Source organism: Musca autumnalis, unplaced genomic scaffold (genome assembly GCF_047663935.1).
Source record: "Musca autumnalis isolate F117 unplaced genomic scaffold, ASM4766393v1 scaffold_1, whole genome shotgun sequence".
NCBI lineage: Eukaryota > Metazoa > Arthropoda > Insecta > Diptera > Muscidae > Musca > Musca autumnalis.
The window spans coordinates 243,038,522-243,060,017 of record NW_027411644.1 but is presented as its reverse complement, the minus strand read 5'-3'; the positions used below and the strand labels follow the sequence as shown (position 1 = coordinate 243,060,017).

Here is a 21,496-nt window from a genome sequence, read left to right as displayed (position 1 = left end):
TAGTCTTCAATGGGGGTTCAAAACTTTCCACCTGAAATGTGTTGGTATAGGTCCACCGGTTGTGTCCTTAATATCCCACAGAAATGACTGGTACTTGATAGTTTGTCTTCGATGGGGATGCAACGTCTTCATATAGCCCCCATAAAACGGTACCTCCCAATTTTTTGCATTTTGAGGGTTGTGTCCTCATGGTAGTTAGTCTTCGTTGATGGTATAAAACTTTCCACATTCAATTTGTCGGTATAGGTCCACCCCTTCATATAGCGCCCATAGAACTGCACCTCCCGATTTTCGGTATTTTGTAGGTTTTAGCCTCATTGACACACCGATATAGCTGAAATTTGGTCTTCGTTGAGGGTGTAAAACTTCCCAACTGAAATTTATTATATAGCCCCCATAGAACTGATCCCCCCGATGTACCTCCCGATTTTCGATATTTTGAAGGTTTTAGCCTCATTGATACACCGAAATATGTGAAATTTGGTATTTAGTCTTCGTTAGGGGTGTAAAACTATTTACCTGACATTTGTCGGTATTGTGACCTCAATATCCCACCGAAATGGCTGAAATTTGACATTTGGTCTTCGTTGAGGGTATACATTTTTCCACTTGAAATTTGCCGGTATAGTTCCACGCCTTCATATAGCGCCCATAGAACAGAACCTCCCGATTTTCGATATTGTGAAGGTTTTTGCCTCATTGAAACAACGAAATAGGTGAAATTTGGTATTTAGTGTTCGTTAGGTGTGTAAAACTATTTACCTGAAATTTGTCGGTATAGGACCACGTTTCCATATAGCCCCCATACAACAGGTCCTTCCGATTTTCTGTATTTTGAAGGTTGTGGCCTCAAAATCACACCGAAATGGCCGAAATTTTACATTTAGTCTTCGTTGTGGGTATAAAACTTTCCACCTGACTTTCCAACGGTACCTCCCGATTTTCGGTATGTATTTTGAAGAATGTTGCCTCAATATCCCACCGAAACGCCTTCATATAGCCCCCAAAGAACGGTAACCTCTGACTTTAAAGTTTTAGCTACATTATAACTCTCGTACGGATCAACCGATTCGAACCAAAATTTGGCTTTCGTAATATTTTGTCCAATCTTAGTTTAGGTTTGAAGATGGGTTATATCGGTCCACTCCTTCAGTTACCACCCCACACAAGTTCGAAAATGTTCGGAAAATTTGTGCGTACGACAACTCTTGAAGGGAGTAACCAATCTGGTCCATACTTTGCACATCGTGAAATTTCTACCAGACTTAGATGTGGTCCGAATATGGACTCAATCGATCCACTCCTTCGGGTACCTCCCACACAAAATTTCGAAAAAGTTCACTTTAGGACCTGTTATCGAATCGCTTTGATTTTTGTTGTAACAGCTTTTATTCACTGCCCCCCATATGACAATACATGTTTCCTCAGAGGCAAGTCCATACTTCCTGAACCCCTACGACACCGGGTGTAGTGGTCGGAGCGCTAGATAGCTCTCGAACTGATCGGTCCAAAATTTTGTCTTCGTAATATATTGTCCAAACTTAGTTTAAGTTCGAAGATAACCCATATAGGTCTACTCCTTCAGGTATCTCCCCCACAAAAGTTCAAATATGTTCGGAAAAATTGTGCGCATGATAACTCTTGAAGGGAAAGAGCGATTTAGCCCATACTATACACATCCTAATATATATTTCTTCGAATATTAGATGAAAATTTGAAGGTGGTGCTTATAGGTCCACTCCTTTCGCTACCTCCACCAGAAAGGTTCGAAAATATTCGCTACAATGGTACGCGCGATATCTCATAAGCGAAGGAACCCATTAGGTCCAAACTTTTGTGTGGATAAGCGTCTTTTTGAGGATCCTTTGGAAATTTTTGCAGAAGGGTTTCCTAGTGGCCCTGTTTACAGCGATATTATGTTTTTCCTATCCTATCTATATATCCATATTTTTGTCGGTTAATACGCCCAAAATTTTGAAAAGTTTTTATACCCTCCACCATAGTATGGAGGGTATATTAAGTTTGTTTTTCCGTTTGTAACGCATTGAAATACTCATTTGCGACCCTATAAAGTATATATATTCTTGATCAGGGTAAAATTCTGAGTCGATCTGTGCACGTCCGTCCGTCCGTCCGTCCGTCTGTGGTAATCACTCTAGCATCCACAAAAATGGAGATAGATCGCTGAAATTTTGGGAAAATGCGTCTTTTGTTTGCAGGCAGGTCAAGTTCGATGATGGGCTATATCGGTCCACGTTTTGGTATAGCCCCCATATAACGGTACCCCCCGATTTACGGTATTTTGCCGTTTTTAGCTAAATTTTCAGACCGATTTTGCTATAATTTGACATTTAGGGTTCTTAAGTGTCAATAAACTTATATATCAAAAGTTGTGGACATAGGTCCACGTTTTGGTATAGCCCCCATATAACGGTACCCCCCGATTTACGGTATTTTGACGTTTTTAGCTACATTTTTAGACCGATGTAGCTATAATTTGACATTTAGGGTTCTTAAGTGTCAGTAAACTTATATAACAAAAGTTGTGGACATAGGTCCACGTTTTGGTATAGCCCCCATATAACGGTACCCCCCGATCTACGGTATTTTGACATTTTTAGCTACATTTTCAGACCGATTTTGCTATAATTTGACATTTAGGGTTCTTAAGTGTCAATAAACTTATATACCAAAAGTTGTGGACATAGGTCCACGTTTTGGTATAGCCCCCATATAACGGTACCCCCCGATTTACGGTATTTTGACGTTTTTAGCTACATTTTCAGACCGATGTAGCTATAATTTGACATTTAGAGTTCTTAAGTGTCAGTAAACTTATATAACGAAAGTTGTGGACATAGGTCCACGTTTTGGTATAGCCCCCATATAACGGTACCCCCCGATTTACGGTATTTAGACGTTTTTAGCTACATTTTCAGACCGATGTAGCTATAATTTGACATTTAGGGTTCTTAAGTGTCAGTAAACTTATATAACAAAAGTTGTGGACATAGGTCCACGTTTTGGTATAGCCCCCATATAACGGTACCCCCCGTTTTACGGTATTTTGACGTTTTTAGCTACATTTTCAGACCGATTTAGCTATAATTTGACATTTAGGGTTCTTAAGTGTCAATAAACTTATATAACAAAAGAAAACCGATCAACTAAGTTATCACAATTTTAATTTAAAATGTTTATTTTTATAATTTTTATAATTTGTATTTTAATTTGGAGAAATGATTGTACTTATAAACCTGTACCGTAATTTATAAGACATTGTCTTGTTGTGCAGGTATAAATAAATAAATAAATAAATAAAAAAAAAAAAAAAAAAAGTTGTGGACATAGGTCCACGTTTTGGTATAGCCCCCATATAACGGTACCCCCCGTTTTACGGTATTTTGACGTTTTTAGCTATATTTTCAGACCGATTTAGCTATAATTTGACATTAAGGGCTCTAAGGCGTCACTAAACTTATATAACAAAAGTTGTGGACATAGGTCCACGTTTTTGTATAGCCCACATATAACGGTACCCCCCGATTTACGGTATTTTGACGTTTTTAGCTACATTTTCAGACCGATTTATCTATAATGTAACATTTAGGGTTCTTAAGTGTCAATAAACTTATACAACAAAAGTTGTGGACATAGGTCCACGTTTTGGTGTAGCCCCTATATAACGGTACCCCCGATTTACGGTATTTTGACGTTTTTACCTACATTTTCAGACCGATTTAGCTATAAATTGACATTAAGGGTTCTTTGGTGTCAATAAACTTATATAACAAAACTAGTGGACGTAGATCAATGTTTTGGAATAGCCCCCATATAACGTTACCGCCCGATTTCAGGTATTTTTACGATTAAAGTCGCATTTCTAGACAAAATTAGCTATAATTTGGTATTTAGGGTTCTTAGTGACCAAAAAACTTATATTCGAAAAAATTATGAACTTATGTACATGTTTTGGTATAGCCCCATATAACGGTACCTCCTGATTTTCTGTATTTTGAGATTTTTACCTACAAGTTTTAACCGAATTATCTGTAATTTTAACATTTGACATTTCAAATTATTAGTGGTCACCACACCTATCCACCTAAAATTGTCAAGAAAGGTCGATGTATTGTTAAAGCCCCCATATAAAAGTACCTCCCGATTTTCAGTAATTTGATGATTTTAGCTACAATATTAAACCGAACTAGCAGTAATTTGACATTTGAAGTTCTTAGTGGTCACAACACCTCTCCATAAAAAATTGTCAAAATAGGTCCATGTTCGGATATAGCTCTCATATGACGGTACCTCCCAATTTTCAGTAATTGGCAATTTTAGCTACAATTTTTAACCGAACTAACTGTAATTTGACATTTGATGGTTGTAGTGGTCACCACACATCTGCATCAACAATTTTCAACATAGCCCCAATATAAATATAAATACTTCCCGATTTTCGTTACTTTGTGGATTTTACTTAAAATGTTTAGCCACGTAGGTCCATGTTTTGGTATAGCCCCAAAACAAACCTCCCGATTTTCCGTACCTTAGCTTTTTTTTGGACGAACTTTCTGTAATTTGAAATTTAAAAGCCAACAAAAATTCTGCAACAAAAATTGTTCATTTAAGTTCATATTTTCGTATAGCCCACATACCTCCGAACTAGCTGTTAATGACATTTGAAGTTCCCACGTTATTTACCGATTTTCGGTATTTTGAGGATTCTAGCTACAATTTTTAACCGAATTAGGATTTACATGACATTAAAGGCTCCCATCAAAAACTGTCAACATAGTTCCATGTTTTATTATAACCCCTATATAAGGGTACCTCCCAATTTCTCGCCCACCAAAAATTTTCAACATACATAGTTAGATATAGACACCATAAAAAAGGGCCTCCCGAGTGAAGCATTCTATGTAAATTATCTGACATTTTAACATACCCACTTAAAGTTGGGGACAGGAATGAAAACTAATTATTCCATTTTAGATCAGAATATTTTATGGTGGAGGGTATGAAAAGTTCGGCCCGGCCGAACTTAACGCTTTTTTACTTGTTTTTTTTTTTTTTTTTTTTTTTTTTGGGAAAAAAAACTCTTTCAATCCACACATGCTGAGGGTATATCTCTGTCGGCAAAGCCGACTGATACTTTTTTACTTGTTCTTATTCACTTTAATAAAGTTTGTGGTGGAGGGTACAAAAAGTTCGGCCCGGCCGTTTTTACTTGTTTTCTAATTTCAAATTGCTATCCCACCTAATCAACTACAAATATAATGTGTATTTAATAGCTTTCAAACCTATTGTTCTGTATACAAATGTACATATGTATGTGAGTTACCACATATTTGGATATTACCACATGTCAATTTTGATATCTTTATGTTCTGTGTGGTTAGACGCCATTGCCTTCATAGTACATTATTACTATTGTCATGTCTTATCAGATTTTGATGGTAGGTAATTTTCAAAATTTATCGAGATTAAAATCTAAACATATTTACAAACAAAAGATATGCCAACAATTTTGTGTAAGTGTGTGTGTTTGCTAAGTAGTTGTAATTAGGCCACTTTAGTTGATTAATGTTTGTGTATGCATTGTTCTTTCCTCGAGGTGGCAAAAGGTTAAATTTAATTATAATTTAATGTAAACACTTTTATTGTTCTTTCGAAAACCAAAAATAATGGAAAACCACCATTTAAACTGATTGATGTGGTTTTGGCGTTGTTGGGTGAGTTGTAGGGTGTGGTTATTTGAGTTGAGAACATTTGGCAGAAGATTCTAAAATGCTTTAATTTATTTAATAATGAAATATTCAATTGGCATTAACATCATTGGAAGATAAAATATGTCAATCTAAAAAAATTACCCTATAGAATATCTCTGCTAGAGACACGGCATATGTGTCGACAAATTCAGTTTCAACGTTTCATAGTTTAAAATGACAATTTCAGAGAAAAGCTCCACTTTTTCCTATTAAGGTGATAATATTAGATAAACTTTGTAAAATTAATCTCACAAACAACGTATGTTTTTATTGTATTTTTCACGTTTGTTAATAACAAACAAACAGCTGACGTATTTTGTTGTCCATTAATGCAGACGTGTAAAATTTACAAACTCACGATGTGGTATATTAGAGATTATGGCATATTATCACCGTCATCTCTCAGTAACAAGATAAGATGCCATTCAGGTCAACACCAAAACAAAACAGCTATAAAAAGATGTAAGAAATTTGCAAAACGGCATCAGTTTTCTTACAACTCTACTGCACGAAACTTTCCAACGAATTAAATCGAAAAAGTTATCAACAAAATGAAAGTATTCGCTTTAGTTGTTTGTGTTTTGGCTCTAATTGCCGTGTCACTGGCACAAGTTCAAAATCCAACTGATCCTACCTATACCGGACAACCAGGATGTTTGACAGAGGAAGAAGTTGCTGTTGGCGTTTATCCCCATTTCCGTGTTAAGAGAGGCTATTGGAGATGTTCAGTGGTGGGTCAGCCTGCCACTTTGGAATTGTGTCCCGTTGCTCAAGGATTTTTGGAAGCTGCTCGTGCTTGTGTACCCTGGTCTCAATGGTATTGGACACCAACTGTTGCTCCACCAAGTTATCCTGCGGCTGATGCCACCGATGTTCCACCTCAGTAATTTCCTTGCAATCCTCATTTACACATTTTGTTTGCATTTATGGTTTTTGGGAAATAATGGAAATTGTTTTCTAAATTCAAAATTAATTTAAGTCTACCACCCTATATGATATTAAAATTTTTTAGAATATTGTTTTATTTAATTGGCATAATTTAATATATTTATTGGTTGTTAAAAAATAATTTAAATAAAAACATAGGAAACCAAAAAAAAAATAGTGTTCTGATTCGAAATTGCGATGTCTAGTGCAGTGCAAAATATTGGGATAACTTTATTTTGGTGAAATAAAACTAGTAAGAACGACATTAAGTTCGGCCGGTCCGAACTTTTTATACTCTCCACCACGAACTGTATTGATGTAAATAGGAACAATTAGTTTCCTTTCGTTTATGAAAGTCAAACATTTCCAAATTAAATGAGACCTTTTCCAAATTGAATGAAACCTTTACATTTATTGACAGAAATATAAAAATTTTATTAGTTTTTAACAGTTTTTTTATACTCTATGCCACAATGTGGAAAGGGTATTATAAGTTTGTTTTTCGAAAAATTCATGTAACACCGCGAAATATTCGTCGTAGACCCCACATGTGGTAGACCAAAATTCATATCTCGACGAGATAAACGATTTCGAGACGTGTGTCCGTCCACCAGTCTGTCCGTCCATTAAAAAATGTACACACGCTACAGGCCGCAATTATGGACCAGTCTTGACGAAATTTTGTATAGAGGTCGGGTTCAGTCCAAAATAGAACCCTAAAATTTTTTGGCGATGATCGTGAAATACTTAGGGTGTGAAATGGACCAAAACAAAATTTTTATCTAATTTTATAGCGGCTCAGTAGGTCGCTATGGTAGCCTTATCGGCGCAAAATTTTTAAAAGGTTTGGGTTTACGATAGAGAAGTAGCTTGCAATTTAACGTGATGATCAGATAATATTTAGCAGGTTAAATGGACCAGAACTTTTGTGTGAAAATTGGTAAAGTTTTTAGTGAAATAACTATATTTTTATTCATGGAAAATATGTTAAACCCATGTAAGTTATATTTAGAAGAGGAGCGCTTGACCTTTCCTAATTGCTAATTATGTTGATGTAAGTGGTCAGTTAACAGAATTAGAACCTAATATATGCAGGGATCCCTCAGTTTTAATTGTGAGAAATTATAGTTCGATACTGACAAATGTTTGCACTAGTTAATAGTTTTGGTCAAGGATAGTGTCAATAACTGTTGATAATGATCGGATAGAATTTAGCTTGTAACAAGTGAGCCAAGGCTATAGTCGGGTCGGGGCCGACTATGTGATACCCTACACCACTACCCCTGTTCATAAGCTTTTGACTAATAAAATTCAAAATATTAAAATTGGGATAGCTTAGCGCCTTTGCTCTGAATGTCTTCATTAACAGAGGTACATTTTTTTGAAACGCATTTAAGTGCATCGACAGTACAACCCAAATAAAAAATGGAAAAGTGGGATATATTCCGACCCCTGAATAATATCCGACCATTATCAAAAATCAAAGATTTTTTTCCTCTGTGGGACCCCCAATAACACCCAAAATTTCGTGACGATCCAATTAAAATTGCGACCTATAGCGTGATTTCCAAAAAAGTGGAAAAATGGGATGTATTACCGACTATTGCGATATCTCCGTTATTTGGATACCTACGCCAACCTGCTTTACATCATTGTAATGATGGGATTTTTTACTTTCATTGTCAGACTTTGCTTTTGGAAGGTCCCGAACCAAAGCTGTGATATTCGTCATTATTATTAAAATCGCAAAAATGAAAAGTTGTGTTCTATTAGCGGCTTTTGCGATATTTTCGTTGTTTGACCACAACCTACGTAACATCGTTGCAAAGGTGATATATTCTACTTTCATTAGCAGGTTTTGCTTTTGATATACCCCTTTTAGAAGCGGAGATATTCGCTTAGGAAAAAACGTTGTCTTTTTATCCACATAAGTTTTTTGCCCATTCCGACCCCTAAATATTATCCGACCATCACCAATATCAATAGGCTTCTTCCCCTCCGGGACCCCCATCAACATCCAACATTTCGTGACGATCCGATCAAAATTGCGACCTGTAGCGTGATTACAAGGTTTAGATGGACAGACGGACGGACGGACGCACACACATAGCCAGATCGACTCAGCTCGTCGAGACATTCATTTTTGTATATATAAGTATGGGTCTACGACCATTATTTCGATGCGTTACAAACTTGGCCAAAACCAACTTATAATACCCTCCCCACATAGTGGTGTAGGGTATAAAAATGGCCATAACTTTTGTGGGAAAAATATTCAAATTTCATTTTGGTCCGATTCATGTAAAATTTTGGGACTGGGAATATTTTTGACTTCTGATTAGTTTGCAACAAATATTTCAATAATAGGTACAAAAATGTTTGTGTGTACAATTTTTCAACAGCCACAACATTCAAAATACAGAAAATCGGGAGGTATCGTTCTATGGGGACTATATGAAAGCCTGAACATAAACCGAAAAATTTTAGGTCGAAAGTTTTTTACCCCCAAGGACGACTTAATACCAAATGGCCGCCATTTCGGGGGGTATTGAAGCCACAACCTTCAAAATACCGGAAATCGGGAGGTACCGTTCTATGGGGGCTATATGAAGACGTGGACCTACAGGTGGAAAGTTTTATACCCCCAACGAACGCTAAGTGCCAAATTTCAGACATTTCGGTGGGATATTGAGTCCACAACCTTCAAAATACCGAAAATGCGGAGGTTCCGTTCTTACGGGGGTATATGAAGACGTGGACCTATACTGACAAATTTGAGGTGGAAAGTTTTGTACATCCAACGAACGCTAAGTGCCAAACTTCAGTCATTTCGGTGGGATATTGAGGCTACAACTTTCAAAATACCGAAATCGGGAGGTATCGTTCTATGGTGACAATATGAAGGCCTAAACCTAAATCGAAAAATTTTAGGTCGAAAGTTTTTTACCCCCAAGGACGACTTAATACCAAATGTCCGCCACAACCTTCAAAATACCGAAAATCTGGAGCTATCGTTCTATGGGGGCTATAGGAAGATGTGGACCTATACTGACAAATTTCATGTGGAAAGTTGTATACTCCGACGAAGACAACAAGACTATTTCGGTGTGATATTGAGGCCACAAATCCTTGTATATATTTTTGCATATGCTCATTTTATGCAAATATGTAAAAATAAGCACGATTTGCAAAATATGCTAAAATTCCGGGCCTAATTCGTTTTATTTTGTGATAAAACGAGTTTCTGTCTTATCAGATTTTCTTTACGACCATCCTAACCATATATGCATTTGCATAGGATTCCGCTGTCTATTAATCAGTAATTTAAATTCTACACTAAACTTGAAGACCAACTCTTGACCTCTCACATGATGCAAATTATTCAAATGGAAGGTGCTTACAAGAAAACATTAAAATGGCCAGAGAGCTTTTAAATTAATCGCGATCAAAGTTCACATTTTTAGAGTTTTTTAGGTTTTTACGATTTTGCTTGGAAACCGCAAGTCCTACTGAAATTGGATTAGAGCAAATAGTGTAGCTTATTCATACCAATACAATTACTTTGTACTTTAACTGTTTTTTGTTTTGTTCAATACTAATTTTGAAAATTATGAGAAATTCAGTTTAAGTACAAAGTAATTGTATTGGTGGGAATCAACCACTATAACTTTACCATTCCCAGCAAAATTTGACGGAAGGGGTTCTTTGCGATGACGTGATTTCATGTCATCTTTTGCATTGGTTCAAAGGAAGTCGTGAAAGATCCGATCTTTTCATTAGGATTTGAACCAATGCAAAGGAAGTCGTGAAAGATCCGATCTTTTCATCAGCATTTGTACCCATTCCATCGATCCAATAGAGATGATGTTTGTGTTTTTATTTACACACCTGTTTATTTTCATTTTGGTATGTTCCAGTACTGCAAAAATCTACTAATTTTTACTATTTTTTCCGATAACATAAAGGAAAAATTGTTATCGTAGTAAAAATAAGTAGATTCTTGCAGTTTCTGGAACAGACCAAAGTTGTTAGAACTGTCGTCGTGATGTTGTCTCACATTTCCTGCATATCAAACAACTAAAACTTCTAAACAATTGGTATTATATGAAGTCCCAACCATCGAGCTAAAAATAGAATCGGACTGCACACATTGCTATTTTAAAAGTTCCCTTGTCTGTTCTAAATCTGACATAGAATGAAATCAATCAAATCTCGCTTCTTGGAATTTGAAAAAAAGTCCGAAACGAAAAGGAACAAGAATCTGAAAATAAAGAAGAAACTACTTTTGGAAAGAAACAATTAAAAATAAATTAATTAAGCATAAATGGTATTTTCCATAAAAAGTCTCTCCTCGCCGTTCGTTACATTTTGTTATTAGAGATCCCTAAAGCAAGCCGGGTTGTAGATCCCTACATATTTCCGTCACTAAACAAAAGAGTATAAATTACCAAAATGTTGTTATAAAATAACAAAATTATAAAATAAAAGTAATTTACGAAATAAAAATACTTAAAGGAGTGCATTTGGAGTCGATGTCGAAATCTGAACTGGTGATGGGAAGATAATTGAAAAAACCTTTTGTAAGATGAAAGAATATCAGTTGCGGAGAACGGAGGAAGTAATCTTTTGCGTTGCAGCGGTGGTGATTACATTGCAATTTTGGATGTAAACTTTTGAAAAACTAAACTGATAAATTATTTATAGTTATTTCATGAATTCGTTTGAATTAATAAAGAGTTTTGTTTTCGTGAAAACCATATTTCAATACAGCATTTCCATTTTCCAAACAATACATGAAAATTTCATGCCAAGGGGTTGGTGAAAATGACATGCCAAAGCATTGGTTAAAATGACATGTCAAAGCATGGGTGAAAATGACGTGTCAAAGCATTGGTGAAAATGACATGTCAAATCATTGGTGGAAATGACATGTCAACGCATTGGTTAAAATGACATGCTTAGGATCCAGAAAAGAACGTCATCTTTTGGGGTCCACGCTCATATAAAATTCATCGATGAAGATGCTAAAAAGATGACATGCTAGATCACTTGCACCCATGATTGAATGTCATCTTTGGCATCGAACATTTTGCTGGGTTATTAACCGATTAGAACAAATAATATCTTATTCAAAAGATATTATTCACCCCTTTAAAAGGAAAAAGGATGAATAGAAATCCGTTGTGAAAAAAGATGATATGTCCGTTTAAATTTGAAAATGTAAGAAACCCAGGTTTTCACTACTTTTACCATTATAAAATAATAAAACGAAGTATTGAGTCAAAATAATTACGCAATGGAAATTCATTCGCTGTGTCAACAGCTGCCTTTATTGCTGAGAACTTGTCCGGCAACGCATCCACAATCACGACTGCTAGGAGATCTTCATTCAGCTCGACACCCATTTCGCGTATGGTTGATGCATAAGTGTCAAACTCTATTAAAAACTCGGAAACCGTTTGGTTCTCAGACATTTTTAAATTCAGAAGTTTCCTATAGCATTCAATCTTCCTCCGTGAAGTCTTGCGATTGTATGTATCCTCAAGATGCTTCCACATTTCTTTTGAGGTTTTGATATTTCTTACCCTATTCACAATGTTAGGCTCCAAATATATCAAAATTTCCGCTCTAGCATCCATATCCTTTTCGGTGAACTTTTGCATCCTGGCTTCAAATTCGGCTTTTTGCTCATTTGTAGCATTTGCTGGTAGTCTTCCGACCTCTGGTTTTTTCTCCAATCCTAAGGCAATGTTTAACAATCTGTTTTTGTGCAAAACCGCCCCCATTTGAGTCTTCCATGTTAGAAAATTGTTTCCGTTGAATAACGGAATACGGCCATTCATCGTCGTCATTATTAATTTCCACGGATTCTTCATTTACACAGCTTGCAAATTCAATATATTTTCAGCAAACAAACAATTCACAAAATTTTCTTCAAATTCCCGTTATGGCGCTGGAGCCCATAACCTTTTGAGTCAAAATAATTACGCAATGGAAATTCAAACGTTTTGCTTTATTGAGGAATTCAGAGACAATGAATATGAAAATTATTTTCAATAAAATAAAATACAAATTACAAAGACTACTTGATTAAATAATGTTGTTGAACTACAGTATGTAAAACTCCAAGAGTATTTGGTTAAATAATAATGTTGAATTACAGTATTTACAAATTAGGTTTTCTCAACACGAAGTGACCCAAACGAACCAAAGGTGTTTTCGTTGTCCATGGATCCCAACACGATAGAATTTTGTAACAGAACGATTGAATATTTTTCTGTTCAACTTTTGTGGCACAGTGTCATTTATCGATATTTTCCGAAAAATTTGCACTTTCTCAAGGCCAAAACTGCCTGAAGGAGAATTCAAACACTTTTGCGATGTACTAGAGAGTTCTTAGTTATTGTGTTGGCCTTTGTGTTGGATCCCAAATCTCAATGGTTTGGCTGTTATATGCCAAAATATCCCAAAAAGTCAATAAAAAACTTCAAGTCAAAATCGGGAGGCTCGATTTTCATCGTTGACATATGGTCCAGTGGACTTTTTTGCAACGAGGATTGTTTTATCAGGCAGTTGGGCCAGTTGAGTAGGATATGCAGTGGCTAACTGTTGCGATTATAGCATACCAATGTCCAACTTCCGTGTTGTATCTGCTCGTACTTTACTTGCTGCGTTTAATCTGCAACATCGTGGTGACTCGAGTCGATGTTTGCTCCTCGGAACGATTGTACATCCAACACGCTCGATGAATGTCTTCTATCTATCATAACCATAAAACAATCTGTAGACAGCCGGGTGCCTTTGCTCGAGGTGCTCGAGGTCTATCAGTTCTGACAGAATTTCCCGAATGTTGTGCCGAAGATAATCTTCTTTCCATTTTTGGTATTCTAATTATTTTAATGTCATGGGTAGGACAACGATCATATGTTTCTTCTAAGAGCTCGTATAATAAATCCTTGGTCTGCTCGTCCTTGTCTTGAGTGCGAGCATGAGCGCAAATAAAACTAATGTTGAAAAAAATTAGCTTTTATCAAAATTGTAGCAAGTCTATAATTCACGCGGGTAAAACTGGAGACCAGGTGTTTTAAGCTCCGACTAGCTAACTACAATATGCAACCAAACTCATACTTTATGTAATACATACATAAAACAGTGCAGTTAGGAAAGTTTAATTTTCTTTTTCTTTGTTTTTTTTTTCATAGTACTTTTTTAGGCTGATGGGTTACTATTCAATACTCATACTTTATGTAATACATACATAAAACAGTGCAGTTAGGAAAGTTTAATTTTCTTTTTCTTTGTTTTTTTTCATAGTACTTTTTTAGGCTGATGGGTTACTATTCAATACTATTATATTAAACAGCCGACTGATACATTCTTACTTGTTTTATTTTAATTTTGATGTTAATTAACAACATGAAAGTGTAATTCATTATTTTTTATTATCTATCCGAAAACAAAGCCAAATAATTCCCCCGATTACCTCCGAACCGACAATACTTGTATATTTAGAGCCGAGCCACATAATGGATTACTTTCGAGCTGATGATGCAGCCGGCATTATATATCAACCCAATCACCATTGACAGCAACAACACGATTACTCTCGATACGAAAACAGCAACACAATTCTCATCTAATCGACATCAACAACTCGATTATCATCGAGCCGATCATATCTACCATATCACCGTGAGTTAATCATATCAACTAGATAACCACTGAGTCGTCAGTAACAGGCGATTCGTAGATGTTTTTGTGTTCAGATGTAGACGATTCGTAGATGATGGGAAACTCGAAGATTATTTGTACGGTTTTGTAGATCGTGAACTCTAGGATGCGATGTTCGGAGGAAGTCGATTTTAAGTTGATAGGCAACTCTATGAGATGTAGACGATTTGAAGTTGATAGTTGTTAGGTTTTGAAGATGATCGGGGACTCGATCATGCGGGGATATTGTTGCTGTTGTGCGGGTAGACAGTATTCTTGCAATGGTACTTTGGGAATTCGGTGTTCATGTTGCAGCTGTTCGATAATTCGGCGTACGCGTTGTAGATATTCGGTAGACCAATGTTCTAGTGCAGTTATATGGGACCCCGGTGATTCAATTTTCGTGTTGTAGTTGTTGAGGAAAACAGTGTTCGTGTTAAAGTTATTCGAAAATACAGTGTTCGGAACTCAGCGTCCGTTTTGTAGTTATTCGTTAATGCTAATGCTACGAGTCTCCGAAACAAACATACAGATACTAACTAGTATTACAACGAAGGAAGACGGAATGGAACAAAATACGAAGATGTATTTGGGCAATACCCGAAGGTCGAGTGGAACAACACCGGAAGTTGGGAAAAAACCAACCCGAGAGGATCGAATGGAATAACAATCGAAGGTGGAGTGTAACAAAGTATAAGGTGAAGTGGAACAACACTCGAAAGTGGAGGGGAACAACGCCCGAAAGTGAAGTGGGATAACACATGAAGACTCCCTTCAGCTTGTCTATAATCACTCCCTTCAGCTTGTCTATAAAGACTCCCTTATGTTCGTCTATAAAGACTCCATTCAGTTCGTCTATAAAGACTTCCTTTAGGTCATATATACACAATCTCTTCAGCCAGTCTATAAAGACTCCCTTCAGCTCAACTGTTAAGACATCCTTCAGATCGTCTATAAAGACTTCCTTCAGATCGTCTATAAAGACTCCCTTGAGCTCGTCTATTAAGACTCGCTGTAGCTCGTCTGTAAAGGCTCCCTTCAGCTCGTGTACAAAAACTGATTTCAGCATGTCTGGAAAGACTCCTCTCAGCTCGTCTATAAAGACTTCAGTTCGTCTATAAAGACTTCCTTTAGCTCGTGTGTAAAGAATCACTTCGGTTCATCAATATAGACTCCCTTCAGCTCGTCTATAAAGACTCCCTCGTCCATAAAAACTCCTTTCAGCTCGCCTATAAAAACTCGCTTTAGCTCGTGTACAAAAACTGAATTAAGCATGTCTGTCGTCTATGAAGACTCCCTTCAGTTCGTCTATGAAGACTCCCTTCAGCTGGTCTGTAAAGACTCCCTTCAGATCGTCTATAAATACTCCCTTCCGCTCGTCTATAAAGTCTGCATTCAGCTCCTCTATTAAGACTCGCTTCAGCTCGTATAAGCAACATCAAATTTTCAACGGTGGCAAAATACCCCTCAGTAATGTTGGCGACATTTCCTGAGTTTTTCAGCCATGTAAAACTTGTCTACAAGTGGTGTCGTAGGGCACGCCGTTCGGACTCGGCGATAAACTGTAGGTCCCATATCATTGAGCTAATATGAATTGGGGTGCACTATCAAGACTACCTTCAGTTCGTCTATGAAGACTCCCTTCAAATCGTCCATAAAGACTCCCTTCAGATCGTCTATAAACACTTCCTTCAGTTCGTCTATAAAGACTCCCTTCAGATCGTCTATAAAGACTCCCTTCAGCTCGTCTATAAAGTCTACATTTAGCTCCTCTATTAAGAATCGATTCAGCTCGTGTACAAAAACTGACTTCAGAATGTCTGCAAAGACTCCACAAAGCTCGTCTATATGGACCTCCTTCAGATCGTCTATAAAGACACTCTTCAGCTCGTCTATAAAGATACCCTTCAGCTTGTCTGTAAAGACTCCTTCAGCTCATCTATAAAGACTCCCTTCAGCTCATCTATAAAGATTGCCTTCAGCTCGTCTGTAAGGCTACCTTCAGCTCGTCTATAAAGGTTCTTTATCTCTTGCCTATAAGAAGTTCCGTTCATCTCTATAACAATGTTTGGTCTAAAAAGATTATATTGGTAAGCTTATATTCTCATCGTTAATATCATAAATGAAATGACTCAGAATAAACTCGTGTTCAATAAAAATTTAAACTGCTACAAAATGTTTATCATCTACATATGTATCTTCTAAATAAAATTTTATATGTATATTTGTTTGATTATTCACTAATGACACTTTTCTTGGAATTTTCATTCTTTTATCTTTGCTGATTCACTGAGATTAAGATGTAGGCCAGAAATTTCTCTTTGCAAAGTTTGATATCTCCATCGATGCACTGTACCCAAATATGTTAAAAAGCTTTGCCTCAGTTGTCTCATCAACAGTTGATAGTTTGATTTTGTCAAAACACATTGAGGCAAGATGAAAATCTTTTCTTTGTTCGCTGTGCTTCTGATTGTCATTTTGGCTCTTGGACAAGTTCATGCTTATCTCGCACCACAATATTCTGGACAACCTGGATGTAAAAGTGATGAAGAAATAACAGTGGGTCTTTATCGTCATTTTCGTAATCAACGTGCCTACTGGAGGTGTTCACAATTGGGTGTTGCTGCCACCATGGAACTATGTCCATATAATCAGGGATTTTTGGAATCAGCCAGGGCATGTGTACCATGGTCTCAATGGACATGGACACCAACTGTAGCTCCACCAAGTTTGCCATAAGGGATGTCATATTTATTTGAAGTAAAAAATTAATAAATATATTGTAGAAACAGCAAGTAAAATAAATTTATTTTCTTTGGAATTTCGAAGTAAATGGAAAGTTAAAATGAAAAGGAAACATCATACATTGTCTAAACTTAAATTGGGTCTTTAAAGATTGGACTTAATTGATGCTATCCTGCCGTAGATTCTGTTTCTTATAGTATAGTTATAACTATAGTTATTGTCCTTCGAATATAATTTTCAGAAAGTTGTTGAGAAAATCATTTACTCTTTCATTCCAGATAAAATCCACTACTCTTTATGCCTGTTAAAATGCTAAGTGGACGTATGTATCTTTAATTTTTATTCTCATTACTCTTGTTGGTATTTTGCCAAAGCAAATGTTTAGATTAGTCAGTGCTGTGGCCTGTGTAAAAATAATTAGTTTATGTTTTTCGTTGGAAAGTTGTTGATGCAAAAAACAAAAAAGAATCATATCATCTCGAACATTGTTATTTTACTTACATTTGTATACTGTTTTGTGGGTTTATAATCGGATAACTCCCCGTTGTACAGAAAATAATGAATCAAGAGAATAAAAGGGTTATTAAAAGTGAGTTAACATGAGAAAGTGTATATCATTCACTGTTACTTATTTGAAACTACTAAAAAACAAGTAAAAACGGAGTTAAGTTTGGCCAGACCGAACTTGTTATACCCTCCACCACGAGTTGTATTGAAGTAAAATGGAACAATTAGTTTCCTTTCATTTATGTGACTAACTTTCAAAATACCAAAATTCGGGAAGTACCGTTCCATGGGAGCTATATCAAATCGTCGACAAATTTCTGGTAAAAAGTTTTTAGACTCAAAGAAGACTATATACCAATTTTCCGATATTTCGGTAAAACTTTCAAAATACCGAACATCAAGAGGTACGCTTCTATGGTAGATATATGAACCCGCTGGCCTATACTGATAATTCTCTTCTGGAATATTTTATAACCCCATGGAAGACTAAATAACAAATTGACGTCACAACCTTCACAATTACGAAAATCGGGAGGTATCGTTCTACGTGGGCTATACCGAAACGTGGACCTATACCGACGAATTTCAGTCAGAAAGGCATATACCTACAACAAAGACTAAATACCAAATTTCAGCCATTTTGGTGGGTTGCTGTGGCCACAACCTACAAAATAACGAAAATCGGAAGGTACCGTTCTATGGGGGATATATGAAGGCGTGAAAAATTCCATATGGAGCGTTTAATACCAAATTTCAGGCGTTTCGGTGGAATAATGAGACCACAACCTTCAAAATTTCATATGGAGCGTTTAATACCAAATTTCAGGCGTTTTTCGGTGGAATATTGAGACCACAACCTTCAAAATACCGGAAAGTGGAAGGTACCGTCCTATGGGGGCTATATGAAGGCCCTATACCGACAAATTTCATATTGAACGTTTAATACCCCAAATGAAGACCATTTCGGTTTAATATTGAGGCCACAACCTTCAAAATACCGGAAATAGGGAGGTACCGTTCTATATACCGACAAATTTCATATGAAAGACAAATTTCACGAAGACTAAGTACCAAATTTCAGCCATGTCGGTGTGATAATGAGGCTAAAACCTTCAAAATACCGAAAGTCGGGTAATACCGTTCTCTGGGGGCTATATCAAAACGTGGACCGATATTGCCCATTTGCAATACCAAACATCCTAGGAGTAATGGAAACTTCCACAACAAATTACAAGGCTCTATCTTAAAAATTTCGAGCTGTATCTTGATTTCAACAGACGGAGAATTTTACCCTGATTGAGAATATATATACTGTATAGGGTCTCCGATGAATATTTCGATGTGTTACAAACGGAATGACAAATTTAATTATACCCTCCATATTATGGTGGAGGGTACAAAAATATTCCTTTGGCACCAATTGTCTCATTTTATGCATTTCGTCCTTTTAGTTACTCCATTTTTGTTTTGTTTCCGTCCGTTCCCTCCACCATAGTTTGGAGGGTATAATACGTTTGTTTTTCCGTTTGTAACGCATTGAAATACTCATTTCCGACCCTATAAAGTATATCGTCTGCTCCGTCGGAAAAGGTCGTAAGTCCCTCTCAATAAATTTTTCAGGAGGAAGAAAAAACATTCCAGCGCTTTCTGTATTAAAGATTTTATTATGGTGGTAAAGGCGGTATTTTTCGTTTATTTATTCCGCTTCAATATCTGTACTTTGTTTGATGAAATTCCATCGCGTTTGGGAGATAATTGGAAGTCTTTGGACTTACGACCTTTTTCTTGTACAGTTTTGTATTTTTGTAAGGACTTACGACCTTTTCCTACAATTTACGGACGTTTTTAAAATAAAATATTTATACTTTACAAAACAATGTGGAAAGGGTATTATAAGTTTGTTTTGTCCAATATTCGTGTAACATCGCGAAGTATTCGTCGTAGACCCCCTCCCCTTGCCATTTTTTCATATCTTGATGAGATAAAGCGATCTAGCTATGTGTGTCCGTCTATCCATTAACAATTGTAATAAAGCTCCAGGCCTCAAATTTGGACCGATCGTCACGAAATTTTGTGGAGAGGTCGGGTTATGATCGAAATGTGTGAAATGGACCAAACCCACAATTTTTACCCGACTTTGTAGCTGTCCTGTAGATCGCAGTAATATTCCGATCGGAGCGAAATTTTAAGAATGATTTCAGTTTAAGACGAAGAATAAGCTTGCAATTTAACATGGCGATGAGATAATTATTAGCGGGTTTAATGTACCAAAACTTTTGTGTGAAATGTTATATATACAAGACAATGCGTGTATGTTTGTATGTTCCGCATAGACTCAAAAACGGCTGAACCGATTTTTTTTTTTGAAAATTTCAGAGAATATGCAAGGAACAACCGAGGTGAATGTAGGCTTTATAGTTTTTGAATTTCGGAGGGGCGGGGGCAGGCCCTATTTTTTAAAAAACGCTTTTTTGCAAATTTTAAAAAATTATCGGTCAGAAAATTTATTTGCGAGGCAACGGTTGCTGAATCTCCGACCCTAAGTTCCATGTAATTTTCAGATTATGCACAGGAATGTCCCGTCTTTTGAAATTAAGAGTTTCTTTTACTTCTTGGATGTTTGGTATTGACATCATCAGAGCTTTCAGAATCACCGTCTAATTCCATTCCAAATTCATACTGCTCTTTGTTAGCAAAAACCATGATGACTTCTTAGTTTAATAACATTTCAATCAATTATTATTATAGAATCATTTAATAATATAAACATTGCACTTACCCGTCCGTTAGAAGGTATTACTTTATTGAATTCAGAATACACACTAATCTCATTATGTGAATGTCCTATGTCCTATGAATGTCCCTCGAGAAACCACAAATGACCAGTTGATAAAGTTAAGTAAGATATACGACAGTAAAATTTTTGATTTTTTTTTTTAAATTTTTCAATATATGAGGTATTTGAACACATACCGCATCCCAATTTGTATCAATGAAAAGGCCAGAAGTCCATCTTTCATAATCAGTTCGCTTATAGGGGAAAATAGATTTCAAATGTAAATTTTCGTTGCAATATAGAAATTATCACATTTTTGTTCAAAAGTTTGGTCCACAGGCTCCGCCAAATATCATCCGATTATCATCCAAAAGTGTAGGCTAGTTCTTTACATTGTACCCCAAACATGGATGACGTTAAACATAATATCTGAACTACATTAGCTGTAGTATTCTTTTAAAATATACATTTTCCTGTGGACTTACGACCTTTTCGTTCTCAAATTTGTACGTTTTGTGGACTTACGACCTTTTCCGACAAGGGCAAAACATATAGAAAAACGCGACATACTCCCATTTTCTTTGTATCATACGACGTGTTTTGACTTGTTCTATCATCTTGTAACAAAAACGCGATTTCCAAAAAAAGTGGACTTACGACCTTTTCCGACGGAGCAGACGATATATATTCTTGGTCAGGGTAAAATTCTGAGCCGATCTATGCACGTCCATCAGTCTGTGGTAATCACTCTAGCATCCACAAAAATGGAGATAGGATGCTGAAATTTTGGGAAAATGCGTCGTTTGTTTGCAGGCAGGTCAAGTTCGATGATGGGCTATATCGGACCACGTTTTGGCGTTTTGACGTTTTGACGTTTTTAACTACATTTTCAGACCGAATTAGGGTTCTTAAGTATGAGAGAACTTATATAACAAATCTTGTGGACATATGTTGGTCCAGGTTTTGGAATAGCCCCCATATAACGGTACCGCCGATTTCAGATATTTTGACGTTTTTAGTCACAATTTTAGATCGAATTAGCTATAATTTGACATTTAGG

The 21,496-nt window shown here is 36.3% G+C and overlaps 1 protein-coding gene across 1 annotated transcript; it reads left to right on the top strand.

The window, feature by feature from the left end:
* Positions 1-6,244: 6,244 nt before the first annotated feature.
* On the top strand, positions 6,245-6,873 carry LOC141391143 (uncharacterized). The gene has a single exon (XM_073964059.1). The coding sequence runs from the start codon at positions 6,323-6,325 to the stop codon at positions 6,656-6,658; it is 336 nt and encodes a 111-aa protein (XP_073820160.1). The 5' UTR covers positions 6,245-6,322; the 3' UTR covers positions 6,659-6,873.
* The last annotated feature ends 14,623 nt before the right edge of the window (positions 6,874-21,496 follow it).